General features: G+C 42.0%; 2 protein-coding genes across 12 annotated transcripts in view; one reads left to right on the forward strand and one right to left on the reverse strand.

Moving 5' to 3' along the window:
* Positions 1-11842, reverse strand: part of CASP3 (caspase 3) — a 29471-nt gene extending 17629 nt beyond the window's left edge. For 5 of the 9 annotated variants that reach the window (XR_015767731.1, XM_088020910.1, XM_088020911.1 and 2 more), the window contains exon 1: positions 11705-11793. Coding sequence is in view for 1 of the 9 variants with exons in the window: in XM_028099846.2 (XP_027955647.2) it covers positions 730-792 (63 nt within the window). In the remaining 8 variants the exon portion in view is untranslated. Of the gene's footprint in view, positions 1-729; positions 2200-7505; positions 7654-11704 lie in introns of those variants that run through there. The other 4 variants (XR_015767733.1, XM_088020913.1, XR_015767732.1 and 1 more) reach the window with 3 other exon arrangements.
* Positions 11843-12206: 364 nt separating this feature from the next.
* Positions 12207-16780, forward strand: part of PRIMPOL (primase and DNA directed polymerase) — a 48245-nt gene continuing 43671 nt past the window's right edge. For all 3 annotated transcript variants that reach the window (XM_028099889.2, XM_028099890.2, XM_088020914.1), the window contains exons 1-4: positions 12207-12381; positions 13258-13324; positions 13704-13772; positions 15739-15868. The gene's annotated coding sequence lies outside the window, so the exon portion shown is untranslated. The remainder of the gene's footprint in view (positions 12382-13257; positions 13325-13703; positions 13773-15738; positions 15869-16780) is intronic.

Below are 16780 nucleotides of genomic sequence, written 5' to 3' on the forward strand. Positions count from 1 at the left end.
TCTTGTTAAAGGTTTTGGTGAGTCAAACCTAGAAGCAATAATCCTTTCTAAAAGTGTGTGTAATGTAGTCCATTTCTTTCTCTCTCTCTTCTTTAAGTGAGCTTTGTAGTTCATATAGTGTACAGATAAGAAGCATGCAGCTTGATAAAGTTTTACATTTATCCACTCCCAACTAGATCAAGATACAGATTGCAACTTGTTTCTCTTGCAACAGATCAGGTCATTCATTGCTAAGAACTCAGCCTTCCAACACAGCACAGTCAAAACAAAACCCAGAAACTTCCCATCACAATCGTATACCTCACATAATACTATGCTACAATGCTTTAGATTCTCAAGAGATCGAGCACCAGGAAGTTCCAAACCTCCATATAATCTTTACTCTGAAACTGGGCTTGAGAATTCCAACTTCTCATCTAGGGTCATGGAATGGCCAGGGTCACCTGGAAGTGAGAACTAAAGTTTCTGCTTTCGTTCGTCCATCAGACAATTCCAGTGGACCTGACATGGTGAGCGAGTCCTTACAATTGGAGGAGCTACCACTTATGGGGCACTTATACAGCAGGCACTGTGCTAGGCATCTTATCTTTTCTCTTCCCAACACTCCTGAAAGTCAGGAAACCCCACTTCTCGTGATTAAATGACTTTGTCCACAGTCACAGAGCTAAGTGACTCAGGCCCTCTCCTTCCCACTCTGCTCTGCTGCCTCTGAAGAAGCCAGTTCCTTACTACTGGTCTTCCGGAGTTCTCCCATGTCTTCTCTGGCCTTCCAGAAATAAAGGTACTTCCCATGGCAATCTGCCTCCCTAAATAAAAAGAGAAAAACAAGGCCAAAAATTCTTGACTTTCTCCAGCCTCTAGAAGCCCTGGCGATCTCAAAAGTTTGAATCGAAAGACAACTTTAACCTGACCCGTATGCTAAGATCAGAAATCGTAAAAGAATATACAAGCCCATCAATAGGACTCACCCCATCACAAAAGCCTTTACAGAAAGTCCTAGCCTTCCTCCCCATTTTTAAGTCAAAAAAAATTGTGATAAAACATACATAAATCTACCATCTCAACTATTTTAAGGGTACAGCTCAGTGACATTAAGTATAGTTACACTGGTGCATAACTATCACCACCATCCATCTCTAAACTTACTTTTTCATCTTCTCCCAAACTGAAAATCCCTACCAAAGCCCACCCTTTTCCAAGCCCAAAGCTAAGGAGACCTCTTTTGTTCTCCAAAACTAAGTTCTTTCCCGCCTTCTCCCTAAATATTGTGCGAGCCTATCGTGGGAAAAGATGGAGACAAGAACATGGAGGAAGGGAAGCGTCACCATTTCAATCACAGTCGAGAGCAGTGTTTTACTTTCTCTCAAAGCCAGTCTTTGTTTTGCCTTTCTAACGAAGGCTCTTTGCTTTTCTACCATCTTGTTTCCTATAGGCTTTCTAGAAAACCAAGGGAGGGTGGTGAATATGACCGGGATGAACCATCTTTTAGTCAGTAAGCAAATACTTAGTGAGCACATGCTTTGTACCAGGTACCACTGTAGACACCAAGACAGAGTGGAAGACAAGACAAAGTTCTTACCCTCAACCTTTCATCCTAGAAAGGAAGAATAATTACAAATGATAGTAAGATTTCTGACACTAACTGGGGCTATGAAGAGAAGAAAACAGAGTGAAGTAATGGGGAGACTGGGAGTATGAGCTACTTTAGCTAAGGTGGCTGGGAAAGACATCTCTCAGGTGACGTTTACATCGAGATCTAAATGACATAGAGGCTATCTTTGCCGGGAAGGACCAACAAGTACAAAGTCCCTGAAAAAGTTTGGTGTATTCATGGTACAGAAAGAAGACTACTTTGACTAGTGCATGGTAAGAGAAGGGAAGGCATAAAGAGAGATGAAATAGGGAAGGTGAGATCACACAGGGCCCTCAGGAGCCGAGAATAGCTTTGGTTTTATTCTTGTTGCAAGGAGAAACCATTGGTGTGTTTTAAGCAGAGGGGGATGGCATGCTTTGAAAAGATCACTCTGGCTGCGGAGTGAAGAATCAACTGTAGAAGATTGGAGTAGAAGCACACAGGACAATGGAAAGCCTTATAGAATAGTTCTAGAAAGAGATGATGGTGGCTTAGATTAGAGCTGATCATCGGATATGGGTAGTTAAGAGCCTGGAACTCAGGGAGAGATCAGCGCTAGAGATACACGGGCACTCTGGTATTTACAGGCCAGCACGAGACTAAGAGAGGTGACTGAAACGGGTTGGGAGGGGGTTGGTAGGGGTGGGTCAGATGAATGTGGTATACCAAAGCATGCAGAAGTCTTTCAAGGAGTGTTCCATGCTTTAAATATTGCTAAGAGGTGGAGTCAGTTAAGGACAGACCACTGGCTTTGGCAAGAAGGTCATGGGTATAGTGGGGATTATCAGGAAAAATTGTCCAACACCTGGAAATGGGCAAAATGGGCAAAAGAAATTATTGTATATCATTTCAGCACGGTGCTGGGTGTGGTCTAGAGGAATCTTGAGGATTAGTTGACTTTATAGAGTCTTTTTTTTTAAGTTTTTATTTAAATTCTAGTTAGTTAACATATAGTGTAATATTGGTACCAGGAGTAGAAGTCAGTGATCGATCACTTACATACAACACCCACTGCTCATCACAAGTGCCCTCCTTAATACCCATACCCATTTAGCCCATCCCCCACCCACCTCCCCATCAGCAACCCTTCTGTTCTCTACAGCTAAGAGAACAGAAGTTTGTTTGCCTCTCTCTTTTTTTTTCCCCCCTCCCTTCCTCCATGTTTTGTTTCTTAAATGCCACATATGAGGGGAATCATATGGTATTTGTCTTTCTGACTTATTTCGCTTAGCATAATACACTCCAGCTCCATTCATGTCATTGCAAATGGCAAGATTTCATTCTTTTTAATGGTTACTATTCTATTCTATATATATACACATACATATATATATATATATGTGTGTGTGTATATATGGCCTATCTTCTTTATCCATTCGTCAGTCGATGGACATTTGAGCTCTTTCCATAATTTGGCTATTGTTGATAATGCTGCTATAAACATCAGGGTGCAGGAGCTCTGCTGAATCAGTATTTTTGTATCTTTGGGGTAAATACTTAGTAGTGCAATTGCTGGGTCATAGGGTAGTTCTATTTTTACCTTTTGAGGAATCTCCATACCGTTTCTGAGTGGCTGCACTAGTTTGCATTCCCACCAACAGTATAAGACGGTTCCCCTTTCTCCGCATCCTTGTCAACACCTGTTGTTTCTTGAGTTGTAATTTTAGCCATTCTGCAGGTGTGAGGTGGTCTCCATCTTGGTTTTGATTTGTATTTCCCTGATGACTGATGTTGAGACACCTGTCTTTTCATGTGTCTGTTAGCCATCTGAAAGTCTACTCATGTCTTCCGTCCATTTCTTTACTGGATTATTTGTTTTGTGCATATTCAGTTTGATAAACTCTTTATGAATTTTGGATACTAACCCTTTATCTGTCCTTGTAATGACTAGGTTATTTTACAACTCCGTAGGAAATTAAGTCATAGAAAATGGATAGCCATGCTAAGGATTCTTGCCTATAGCAACAAAAATGAATTTTGTCTTTTAGTGATGCAATTGATTTTCGACCTATAGAAAAATGACCCTTCCAAATTACCTTTCACTGCCCCGCAGGATATTAACCAGTTCCACTTCTATCGGCAAATTCATCTCCTTATACCCAACCATCTATGTTTGTTCTTCAAATTCTCCTTTGAACTGCTCTTAATATCTTACTGGTTCTATTATTAATTAAATAAAATATCTGGCACATTTATTCTACATTTACACAACAGCCAAGTGTTAGACTTTTCAAACATTATAGTTTAAAAGGATCAATGTTGCTGCAGTGGGTTGGGGAGAAAATGGGAGAACAAAAATGAGTAAAGGTAACACAAGTGAGCAAGCAGTTTTGCAGGGCAGGGGAAAGGAGAAATGGAATAGGAGCTGGAGGGGGACGAGGGTCGGAGATTTCTCGCTTTGTTTGGTTTTAAAGATGGGCCATAGAAGGCTTGCTTTCATGCTGATGAGAACGATCTATGGAAAGTGAGAAATTAATAAGGCAAGAGGAGAGAAAGTTCCTGAAGGGATTAAAGGGTTTGCGAATCTAGCTCACATATGGAAAAGCATCAGTCTCAGCTAAGAACAAGTGAGGGTTCATCCCCCCCATAAGGAGAAGGAGGGCAAACTATTGGGGCACAATAGGTGAAGGAGGGTGAATGTGATGGAAGGAGGATGAGGTACTTCTTATAAAATTGTTCCTATTTTCTCTATATTTAGAAAATAAACTATGAGACAAGAATCCCAAAACGTCTGAGGTGTACTTTCCTGGGTACTTCCCCATGTATTGTAACCAAGTAATACCAAAACCCAATCACACACAATGCTAGCAGAAGTGTGGGAGATAGGCATTCTCATACACTACTGGAAGGGGCATAAATTGGTATTATCTCTTGAAAATGATATCTCTTGATATGTCCTCCTATCTCTCAATAAGAGCTTAGAAGTTTGATCTGGTAAAATTACACTTCTAAGAACGCAGCCTAAAAAAATAACCCCAGGGGTTGGGCGAGAGGAGGAAAAGGGAAGGAGGGGAGAGGAGAATGTTGGGAATTGAGAGTAGTTAAGTTCCGGTATATCCATACATTGGTTAATACAGCTGTAAAACTTTTTAAAAGAACTTATCAACTATATATGAAATGCTTATAAGGCTAGGTAAAAATAGGTTATAAAGTTGTATATAATAATATAATTTCAATTAAACACAAGAAAAAGATCCAAAGTAAGTATCCAGCACCTTTACATATTAACCTATCTTTTAACAGTGGCTGTCTCTGGGTGGTGGATTACTGGCAACTTATTTACTCCTTGATATTTCCCTATATTTTCTACAACACCTGTACTGTTTTTAAATTTAGAAAATAGTAACAAAGATTATCTTATAAAATAATATCTATCAGCAAGGACAGACTGCATCAACCAGGACTGTGTGGTCAATTTCGACTCTCAGCCCTGTTTCACGAGTGATAAAAACAGGGGAACGCTACTGCTGTGAAAGTAGCAATCTTTCCTTGGCTGCTCCGCACCATGTCCTAGCTCCCTCTTTTTCGTTCTCTTTCTGTTTCACACGTACAACAAACATAGATCAGGTACAAGAAACCTCAAACGTTCTTGAACCATAAATATAGAGACCAAATTGCCCCACGCATGTCAATTCTAACTGGGCAGACTATAATGCAAATTAATTATCCATCTGTGGTTGAAAAACAAAGTTGTGGTTAATTTGATGAATGGGGAGAATATTTAGAGTGGCTAACAATTCTCAAACCACAGGCAAATACATAATAAGTGATTTACTGTTATTATATTACAATCCATAAGAAAATAATACTATCTATGTTTCAAGACCATAAAGTCTGTAGTAAATCTGGGGTGAAAACAGAGTTGGAAAGAAGACTTAATAAAAATAGAAATTTCTAAAGCTGAACCTGGAGCTCCCACCAGTGTCCTTTCTGGCCCAGGTTTGCCTCAAATTGGCCCTGGGAATGGGTTTTCCAAATGTAGGGTGTTGAGGACCCCCTGATGGGTTCCCACATGACTGAGGCCTTTAAGAGCTCTTGTCAAACCCTTCTGCAAACAGTGTCATGATTCTTAGGCTGAAATACTAACTTCTAACAACCTTTTATGTCTTGCCAACAATAAAGCTATGGCATGAAACTATTTTATCCTTATAGATAGTTTAATTTTTTTTTTTTTTTTTTGTGACGCGTACTGGGTGTTATATGCAACTAATGAATCGTTGAACACTACATCAAAAACTAATGATGTACTATATGTTGGCTAACTGAATAATAAAAAAAAGTTTAAATTTAAATAGTGATCTGCTTTCCAGAGTTTTAAAATATTTGGCTTCTTGGCTCATATCAATGTTAAGATTTCATCTAAATAATAGGTGACTTTTAAGTAGTCACTTCCTTTTCATGTATTTATTGAACTTTAACCAAATCATTTTTAACAGTTAAGAAAGTTTTCACATAGATCAAGTTTTATAGCTGTATTAACCAATGTATGGATATACCGGAACTTAACTATTCTCAATTCTCAACATTCTCCTCTCCCCTCCTTCCCTTTTCCTCCTCTCGCCCAACCCCTGGGGTCATTTTTTTAGGCCGCATTCTTAGAAGTGTAATTTTACCAGATCAAACTTCTAAGCTCTTATTGAGAGATAGGAGGACATATCAAGAGATATCATTTTCAAGAGATAATACCAAGAGATGAACGATTTTGTTTCAGTAAGGTAGTTGGTGGCTGAAAGGAAAAAATAGGAGTTCTTTGGAATGGGATTTGAAACAGTGTCTTATACAATTTGATAAAGATTTCTCAGGAACACATACTATAACGTGTTTCATTGCTTTCTTTATCAATATCTGAACCATATATATTGTAACAGTATCGAATGACCTTCATATAGTATCACAAATTTATATAATGGTAAATAAAATCCTCATTGCATCAGACATGTGCACATTTGCTCTTTCCTTGTCACCATCTGCTTTTTCCACATGAAAACACCACATACACACTCTTGGGAGAAGAGCTTTGGTTCTTGCAACTTACTAACGTGTCACACTTAGCATTACCTCACCTCCATTAGCTAATGCCAGGCTGAATACAAATTATTCTGGGGATGGTGATCTCATCTTAGAAGAATAAAAAAAATATACCTCAAGGGAAATAGTTAACGCCCTAAGAGATAACAGGAGTTTATGTTCTTAGAACATTTTCATTTGACAAAACATAAATGGGAAAACATACCAAAAGGGTTTAAAAAATATATCCTAGCACAGCAATGAACTCAACACTAATTGTTTCTTACTGTATTGATGTATATAATTCTTTCAATCAATTCAGGATGCTGCTGATTATAAAGTACATTTCTGAACATACATTAGATCCTGGAGAAATTTTAATAGACCAACGGGCATTAGATGGCAATTTGAACTTGGGTCTTAGACTCACTTCTCTAGTTCCTAGACCCCTTTAACACTTGCCACTAAAGCTGCTACAAACAAATCTTCAAAAACTAAAAGAAGGTTGTCAGTATAAATGTACTGTCACTCTAAAATAGATATTTAAACATTTCATGCTGTTTTCCTAAACAAGTGAAAAGTTGTAATGTTTTCCTATTTATATTCTAGTTAGCCAACTAAAGGGACCATTGTATATTGCAATAATCCAGTAAAGCAGAATAGATGATCTACAGTGAAGGCAGCAGAATGAAAATTAATTTCTAAAACTGAAATTTCTATATGAAGTTATAAAGTGTTAAAAATGAAAAAGCCCACAAAACCCTGTTATTAAAAATGAATAGTTTAAAAGCGTGCCTGTGGTAGAGATTTCAAAATAAGATATTAAATTAGTATCAACAGTTTGCCAGATTCCTACTTCACTAACCTGTCCCCCAGCAGTAGGCTGTTCCTAGGGCCTGTCCTAATAGGAAACTGAAGTAAAGGATAAAGCCTGGTCTCAAAAGGGCTTGAAATCTCCAAATGTGACATCAGAATGAATACTGCTCACTTATGAATCATCTCCATGAATCTATCTAAAAAAAAAAAAAAAATTATGAGTAAAGATTTACCAGAACACATAGCCAAAAAAAAAGGCCAAAGAATCAAAATGTCATATGTGATTTGAGGGTTGTGTACAAGTGTCCTGTAACAATAGTTCCTCTTGATGCTGGCTCATGGGCTAGACTCTGAGCCAAAACATACTTTTACTTACTTAGGTATGCATTTATTATTTACTTATGTGTTTCTGGCTAGTCCTTCCAATGATGGTCTGAGACATAATGATCCCCATTTTACAGTTCAGCTGACTGAGGCTCACAGCAGTTAAGTAACTTACGTGGCAGAGCCAGGACTCAAACCAGGATTTGTCTGCCTTGAGAGGGCAGAGTCCCACTCCTCAACATGACTTACTACCTTACAGGAGGGGTAATACTCTCTCTACTTTCAATAAAGGAAACTAAAATCCATAACCTAGACGCTCTAATTAAGATGAGACAGAGAGCACAAATAACATGACAGAAACTCACAGCAGAGACACTGAAATAGTATAAAGTGCACTTACTCTAATTAATGAACAAAATAGGAATGACACTTACAGTGTTTTTTATGCCACTGGGTAATCTACTTCTAAAAGCAAAACATCTGGTTTTATGTTATTAAGGCATTTTCTATATGCCTGTAAAGTAAAGGTGAAGCCTTTCCATCATGACTTCTGGGAAGGCTATACTTTTGCCAAAGAGCCTGAAAAACATCAGGATTGTATTTATGACCTATTAGGACAAAATCTTGAAAGCAGTCACATATCCAGATTCAGCAAGTGAAACAGAAAGAACAGCCTTTTCACAATAGTTTGGATAAGAACAGATTTCAGCTGTAATGTACTAGAGGTGTTATTGAAATTCTTTCCCATCTGGTCTCTGAATTTCTCCGGGGAATTAGAAGAATCACCAAATTGGATATTGCCGTTGGACCTGGTAGTCAATCTCTTAATATCTACTTTGTAATTAAGGTGAAAACACACTGAGCAGCAAGTAAAATGAAATACAGAGTAAACTGAACTAAGTTCCGTGGTGCGGTACAAACAGATCAAACCATTCTTTCCTTTTCTCTGGAAGGGCCCCAGGACCAGGAAGACAGGCTGAAATTGTTCCCCACTGTCCAAAGCCATATTTTGTATAAAATAAATGTAGAATGAAGGATCTTGGATGCCATTTATAAAAACTACAGATAACCTACAGGGTCTCCTCCCTCCCGCTCAGAACCACTCCTCTGTAGAAGGAGATTCTGATTTACAACCACCTGATTAAAGAAATTCCGCCTGCCAGAGAAGGTTTGAAACTGGGAAAAGTCTGAGTCAGTATTTATTCATTTGTCATTTGCGCTGTAATGATTTACCGAACTGTGTGCAGAGTACTGCAGTAAACCTGAGTGCCCGGAGTGATGGTTAGAGCCATGGATCCTATCCCTGTGTGGGACTCACACCTGTACTCCCTTATTCAAAAGTGGCTCCACAAGGCAGATGCCACACAGGGCTCAGTAGGGATCAGAGAATTTTATCTTACTCTACCCTAATTCAAAAGCTCTATAAGCAATTTGCAGGCAAGAATGAAATAGGCAGAGAAATAACATCATATAGTTACAAAGCATAGTCAACAGACATCCCATTTTATCCTCACAACAACCCTATGAGGTGTATATACGATTTATGCTTAATTTATGAATGAGCTGGTAAGTGGCACCCTTGGGACTTGGCCTTGAGTGGTCTGACAACAAAGTACCTGTTCCCCTCCATTACATATGTTACATGTGGACAAAACATTATCTAACAGTCTAAAAATTCCCACCTCTTTTTCGGGACCCAAACACCAGTGCTTCCCATATTTGAGGCAGAGTTTAAAGATCTAATAGTAGGCACCAAAATTGTTTTAAAGCCATACATGAAAATAGACTGCTTTTTAAGGGGGATGAAGCAGTAGATTGTGTTAAATTGGCTTTGAAAGCAAAACAGTAAAGAAACATTGTAATTGCCTGTATCAGATAACATGTCAGTCTCTTAAAATGGCAGGAAGTTAAGGCCTCTTTTAAAGAGAGCAAAAGCAAATCTGATTTAATTAGGTACAATGTTGTTGTTATTGTTTACTGTGAACAGGTTTTATTGCCACACTCCAATAAATTGTTCGTTCATTAAAACACATTCTAACTTTCAAAGCCTTCTTTTGCAAAAGAGCAAGGCAAAACCAAAGCTCCAACATCAGGTTGTGACAGGGATGACTTAAGCTTTACATTTCATTCTTGGAGATCATCTAACTTCCAACACAAAGTGGCTGAGCACATTTTGATACAGACTGGTCTAACCACTTTGCTTAGCACCTGTTACTATCTTGCACATTCACATTGTCATAGCAACTCCGTATTTCACTTCTGCCATTTCTTTCTAATTCACATCTTTTAATTATAATTTGCTAAGTAAACCTAAAGTAGGTTTATTTTTTTCAGATAGGGCATAATTATTAAAAAGCATAATGCTGTAGTATGGGCATTACTTGTGCCAGACCCGATATATGGGGAAAAACAGTAAGGAACAGCAAGGTAACAAGATAAACATAGTCCCTCATGGAATTTGCTTACAGACTAGTAGGGAAGATAGCAGGGAAGTAAACAAGCAACTGCAAAGGATATGCCATTTGCTTTTTATGAAATGCAGGATGCAAAAGGAACTCATCATAGAAAACTTAACCTTGAAGAACTTAATGAGAACAGAAACCCAGAAGGAGTTCCTCAAGCAAATGTGATGTAATGAAAGGAGAGAGGGAATGCAGAGTGTTCCAGGCAGAGAATGGGTAGGAAGATCAGCCTGGCTGTTCAGTAAGTGAAACGGTGGTATAACGAAAGATAAGATGGGGAGGGGACCAAGGCGCCAACCTATGCTCGGCTTTGTTAGCCTTGTCAAGGGATTGGGTTTGTCCTATGGGCAAAGGAACAGCCTTCTAGAATTCTATTTTATAAAGATCACTCAGCTGGTGCTGTGGAGAATGGAATGGAGGGCAGGGGGAAGGGTCTGGAAGTATGCAGGCCGGTGAGGAATGCTGTAGCTAGGTGAGAGCCTAGGGTGGTTCTCAAAAATGGAGGGAAGTGGACAGAGCTCACGGGTATTTAGGAGGTCCAGGTGGCTTGATGGCTAACTGGGGAAGGAACAGGGAGAGGTAGCTGAGAAGGCTGGTTTTTGGCTTGGAAGCCACTTACTGAGTACAGGGACAGAGGCAGCTTCTGCATGGCTTGAGAACAGACCCACTGACTTCAGGAGTGACAAGTGTGAGAAAGGCACACCCTGAGGGGATCTCAAAGCGGCTCCTAGGTGACTTTGGCAACAGATACTTAATCACAGGGAAGAACTGCAAGGATTTAAGGATGCCTGCAGGTCTGAAAAGGAAGTGGAATTCAATGCCTGAAATTTACTTCTCTGGAAAACTGAGTCACACGGTCAACCCCAAAAAATCTAGGCCCGAGACAGAGAAAGCAGCAGAGACCAAACCCTCTTCCAGTAACAGGAGGATCAGTCCGCGCCTCTCAAGCAGCACCAGGCTCGCCTCCAGCCCTCTCGGGGCACCGTTTTTTCGCGCCCATCATCCGCTCCACTCTTCCCGATCCAAACGTCAGCCCAAGGTCCTGGCCACCCTCACTTCCCAAGCACCCCGCTGCCTTCGGCTCCGGCTCCAACCCCCTATTCCCACCCCCGGATCCAGACTCTCCTGCAACCCGGCCTCGACGCTCCCGGACCGGCCTCTCGATCCTCCAGTCCTCTGGGCTCCGCATCAACAGCCGGATCTCCGTTCCCCGGCCTCCACATCCCCTGGTGTCCTCCACCCGCCTTGGGTCTCTCGCTAAGCAGGCTTCAGTGCACGTTCTCGCACCCGTCTCGGTGCGATAACAAAGGATCCGCCGGAAGGACCGTGCCCAACGTCCTCCTCCCCGGAGCAGCTGCAAGCCCGGGCAGGGTGCCGGGGCAGGCGCAGGGCTTGGGAGGACGAAGGGACCGGGCCCAGGGTTGACGGGGCCGCTGCGGGAAGGGCGGATGGCAGCACTCACCGCACAGCCTCCAAGCAGCCAAGACTCCTCTCGCACCGGTTAGACTTCCCAGACCGCAGGCCCCAGCCCGCAGTCCTAAAGGGTGAGCTCCCGGGAGGCCCCCGCCCCCGCTGGCCGTGCCCCGGGCCCGCCCCCGCGCTCTCCCCTCTGCGGGGACAAGTCCCTCCAGCCCCAGCGCTCTCCCGCTCCCGCCGCCCCTACGCCGCTGCCTCATAGGTCCGGCGCACTCCTGTCCCCGCCCCCCGCCACCCCAGCCGCTCCCTCATAGGCCCGGCGCACTCTTCTCCCCGCCCCCGCCGCCCCTTGCCGCTCCCTCATAGGCCCGGCGCACTTCTGTCCCCGCCCCCCGCCGCCCCAGCCGCTCCCTCATAGGCCCGGCGCACTCTTCTCCCCGCCCCCGCCGCCCCTTGCCGCTCCCTCATAGGCCTGAGCGTCCCTTCCTGTCGGCATGCCCGCCCCGCTCTCGGGCCTCGCCCTCGCGCGCTTGGTTTGAAGAGCGGTCCCGCCTGCGAGTGAGGACCCGCGGGTTTCCGCTGGTGGCGCGGGCTTCTGAAAGTAAAAGGAGGGGCCCCTGAACGCCTCGCGAGGCCCAAGGAGCAGAGAGGAGGGAGTCAAAGGCGGGCCTGACGCCCACTCAGACCTCCCGGAGGAAGGGGAGCAGGCTGCGACCCGCGCTGGTAATCTCCATTCCCCTCTGGTGCCCGAGGCCTTTCCTTGGCTCACCCCCAGTTCCCTGCCCCTAAATCCTCCTTCCCTGCGCTACTGCCTCCCCGCCTGTTTTGGTTCACGAACTACGTACAGACCCTGGTGCAAACAAGGAGTCGTTTTCGCAGAATTTATCAACACAAATCCAGCAGGAAATTCTGCGTCAAACTTCAAGAGGTTCGGGACATCATTCGAAGTCAGGGATTCCCACGTGAAGAGCCAGGCTGCCCCTAACATTTCTGTCTATTCGGGTATAAATCAGGGGCCGTATTTTGTCCATACATAGACATAGATAGATGGATGGATGGATGGATGGATGGATGGCAGCCCTTTGTTGAGTGCTTAGCACATTTTTCGCAGCACATTTTCTTACCCTTTCAACAACTCCTGGAGGTAGGAATCCCAATCCCTGCACGGGCTTAAGGAAATGAAGTCATTTGCTCTTGCTAAAAGGAGAATTACCGGAGTTAGATTTGCATCCCAAGAAGAACACTTGGGCCTTTCTTAATCCCTCCCAAATTGAGAGAGGACCCGTGTTTGGCAGGCCCTTTTCTGCTGCCGTAAAACTGAAGAATGGGACCCCCTCCAAACCCTACCATTGGTTCAGCATGCAGTTCTTCATAAGGGAGGTGCTGGTATAGTTGCACAGGTCCTATCACCCCATGGTGATGCCCACACCCCTTGCTCTGCTGAACTCTCTTACCAACATGATACTTCAGTTAAAGCAGCAGCAGTGGTTTTCTGTTTTCCTGTGAATTACGCTAATTAGTCTCGTGAAACGTTGTCATAGCAAAAGGGTTGGCTAGAGGTGATGTCTTCTGACTGAATCCAGTAATTTCTTTTTACAGAATTGTCTCAGAGGTGGCCAACTTTGACCTGGGCCTCGAAGAGGGAGAGGCAAGTGAGGCATTCCAGGTAAGAGGAATATATATGCAAGAGGGTGATTGTCGTCGGCCAGGGACAGGATGTGGTCCTTATCGTTCATTTGGTGAGATGCCTGAACAATAAGAAATAAGATGATTAAGTGGTTTTGATTGTGGAGACTGTAAAGTGGTTTAGAATCTGGTCCAGATTATAGAGGGAGTTTGGACTTCTTGAGGTAAGCCAAAGTGTGAATTGAGTGATGTTCTGAATCATTAAGGAATGTTGCTATGGAAAGTTACAAATCTGGTTTTCAGGGTGATTAGTCTGGCAGAGAGTTAGGCTATTTGGATGGGGGAATCCAGTGAGGATGGCAGAAAGGGGGAATTGGAAAAGAACAATAGATCACTGTATGTTTTCTTATCTCTTATAGGAGATTTCTGGGAAATTATGAGTTACTTCTGTTCAAGCATTGAGAGGCAAAATGACCGAAGTGGAAAAGGTGAACGTACTCATCTGGAATGTACTCTTATATAGCAATATTACTACAAATAAATTTTAATCACATAGTTTATTATGACTATTCTAGCAGTGGGAGAAATAGTATAAATGTATTCCAAGAGGCTATAAAGGGGATTATGTTAAGAAAACATTGCCAGGAGTGCCCGGGTGGCTCAGGTGGTTAAGCATCTGCCTTCAGCTTGGGTCGTGATCCCGGGGTCCTGGGATTGAGCCCTGCATCGGGCTCCCTGCTCGGCCTGGAGTCTGCCTCTCCCTCTCCCTCTGATCTCTCTCGCTTTCACTCTTTCTCAAATAAGTAGAATCTTTTTAAGAAAATATTGCCAAATACCAGAACATGACTAAATACTGGAACTGAACATAAATGCCAGAAAGCACAGAATACTGATGAATCTGTTCGCAGGGCAGAGGGAAGAGGAGTTGACTTGTGATAGACAAAAGAGTAAGGAAGCTTTCCCTAGAGGCCAGGAATCATGAAGCATGTGCTGTCTCTTCCAGCTGGTCCTGGGACTCAGGCCTTCAAGTGTCCGAGCTGGGCAAGTCTAGGCATAAACCTAGGGAAACCAGGGCGGCTGAGGTTGGCTGGCTGTGTCGTCTGTCTTCCTCCTTCCCTCTGCCTCTTCTCCCACTACAGTTCCTCTAAAAGGACTAAGCCAGCCTTTTTTCTAGCCTGACCACCTTTAGTTGTAAAATCAGTATTGACCGTGGCTAAACACAATGTTAAGAAATAACATTGTGGGCGGGGTGGGGGAGAGGGGCGCCTGGCTGGCTCAGTGGGTAGACCATGTGATTCTTGACCTTTTGGTCAGGAGTTCGGGCCCCACATTGGGCATAGAGCTTAATTTAAAAAAAAAAAAAAATTAACATTGTGGTGCAATGTGAAGAAATAAATAATAGAGCTCTTAAACCTACTATTTTAAAATACAACAAATATTTTTCTTTGGAACTTGGAAACTTACCAAAAATAGTTACGGCCTCTGTGTAAAAAGGGTTTTTTGATGTACAGTTATATAAAAGAAAGACAGCAGTCCTTCCCTACCAGGAATTAAAAGCATTTCTAAAATGGTGACCTATTTCTTATCCCAGGGGGTAGGGATGAGGAATATGATAGTCCCAAACCAGCATGCCAGATGCCTTCCTTGTCTCCATTTCCTTTGCTTTTGTCATTCAGCCCTCCTGCTCCAACAGTCCAGCCCCCAGTTGTCTTCTGACCCTCAACCCAGCTGTTAAAATTTTTGAACTGTGCAGACAACATGAGAGCCATAACATATATTGAATTCCTCTTTTTCCTCTGTTGACATTGTGGTTTCTTCAGTCTGCTAAGTGTCAGACTGGTTTTCCATTGTGTTTCCATGACTTTCATGTATGGTGTACATAAAAAATACTGGTTTTTTTTTTTTTTTTTTTTTTTATAAAATCAGAAGTTTTCCCGATGTCATGTCACCAAGTATGAACATCCACATGGTTACTCTGTCAGTTACTGGCTAGGTACTAGAGCTACAAGTCCTATCTAATTGCATTCTGTGTTTATTTTCTTCATTAAGTAATCAGTGGGCTTTATTAAAAGTTAATACATTTCATAGAAGAAAGTCAGTTTCTCACCTAGGTTGTCTAAATGTAAAGGATTTTTATCTGTATGCGAAGCAGATTAAAATAAACTGAATACTCAGAATCTAGCAATCTGGAGTTCTGTGTCACTTTATATTGAAAAAAGCCATTTCATTAAAAATTATTCCAGCTCTTCAACCCAGTGAAATTGTATTCTGTTTCTAGGCATATCTGTTATGAAGTTTATATTGATACCTTTAGAATTATGTTTGTTTCTTCGTTTATAAAATATAATTTTCATGTGGATCATGTGTAACAATAATCTTTCTTAGGTCTGATATGTTTGAAGTCCAATGTGAAATCTAACAGTGTCATGATATTCTACCATCTCAATCTTTTAGGATGAACCTGTTTTTCCTTCCCAGGAATATATCAGTTGCCAGTGAGTTTGTGTTGCAAAGTTTTCTGCAAACATTCAAGAGAATATTTATCGACTCGAAAAGCACAAGTACTGGAAAGGCATTGCCAGAGGTAAATAGGAGTTTTTCTCTCAAATGCTTTAGTATATGTTGTTATTTCACTTTAAAAAACTATTATATGTGTTTTCTACATAAATGATGATATTACTAATGAAGAGGGAGACTACATCAGCTATCGATTTCTATACGGAAAACCAGACCAAAACCTCTTGGCTTAAGACAAGTTAATTTTTTCTTACAGTTCTATGGGTTGACTGGGCAGGTCTTTGGCAGATGTCACCTGAACTCACTCAGGCTTACTTAGGCGTTGAATTCGGATGTCTGGATGATCCAAAACATCTGAACTCAGTACGTTTGAGTTAGTTGGTCTTGGCTGTTAGCTGGGGTAATTTGATTCTGCTCCTGATGTCCTTTTATCCTCTGTGAGACCAGAGTTCTAGCATGACAGTCTCAGGGCAGGACTCCAGCGTAGCCAAATCCAGTGCAAAAGCACTTACTACACCTCGGTTTGCTTCACACTTGTTGATGCGGCATTGACCGAAGCAAGTCACATGGCCAAGGACAGAATCAGTGAGTGGGCTCAGATACCATCTCTTGATAGGAGGAATGGCAGAGATTTTGTGGCCATTACTTACCTACGATGCAAGCTTTTCTCCCCTTCTAAAAGCCTATCCTTTTTTTTTTTTTTTTTTTTATTGTAAGTAAACCATAATCCCAAATCACAAAAGTATTTCCTGGCCCCCTTACCTTGGCATGGCTAACATGGATATACTGTGTGCAAACAAAAAACACATGTCATTGATAAACAAGGATTAAAAGACTGCCATTTCACATTGACTAATGACAAAAATACAGTCATTAAATTAACAGACACAGGTTAAAATGTGTTTATTCCTATCTTTAAACATGCTTATGATTAACATAAACCAAAACTAATCAATATTGCAGTTCTCGTTTATACACT

The sequence above is a fragment of the Eumetopias jubatus genome, unplaced genomic scaffold (assembly GCF_037043125.1).
Source record: "Eumetopias jubatus isolate StellerSeaLion01/CBP00866 unplaced genomic scaffold, mEumJub1_p1.0 scaffold_2, whole genome shotgun sequence".
NCBI classification, from domain to species: Eukaryota; Metazoa; Chordata; class Mammalia; order Carnivora; family Otariidae; genus Eumetopias; species Eumetopias jubatus.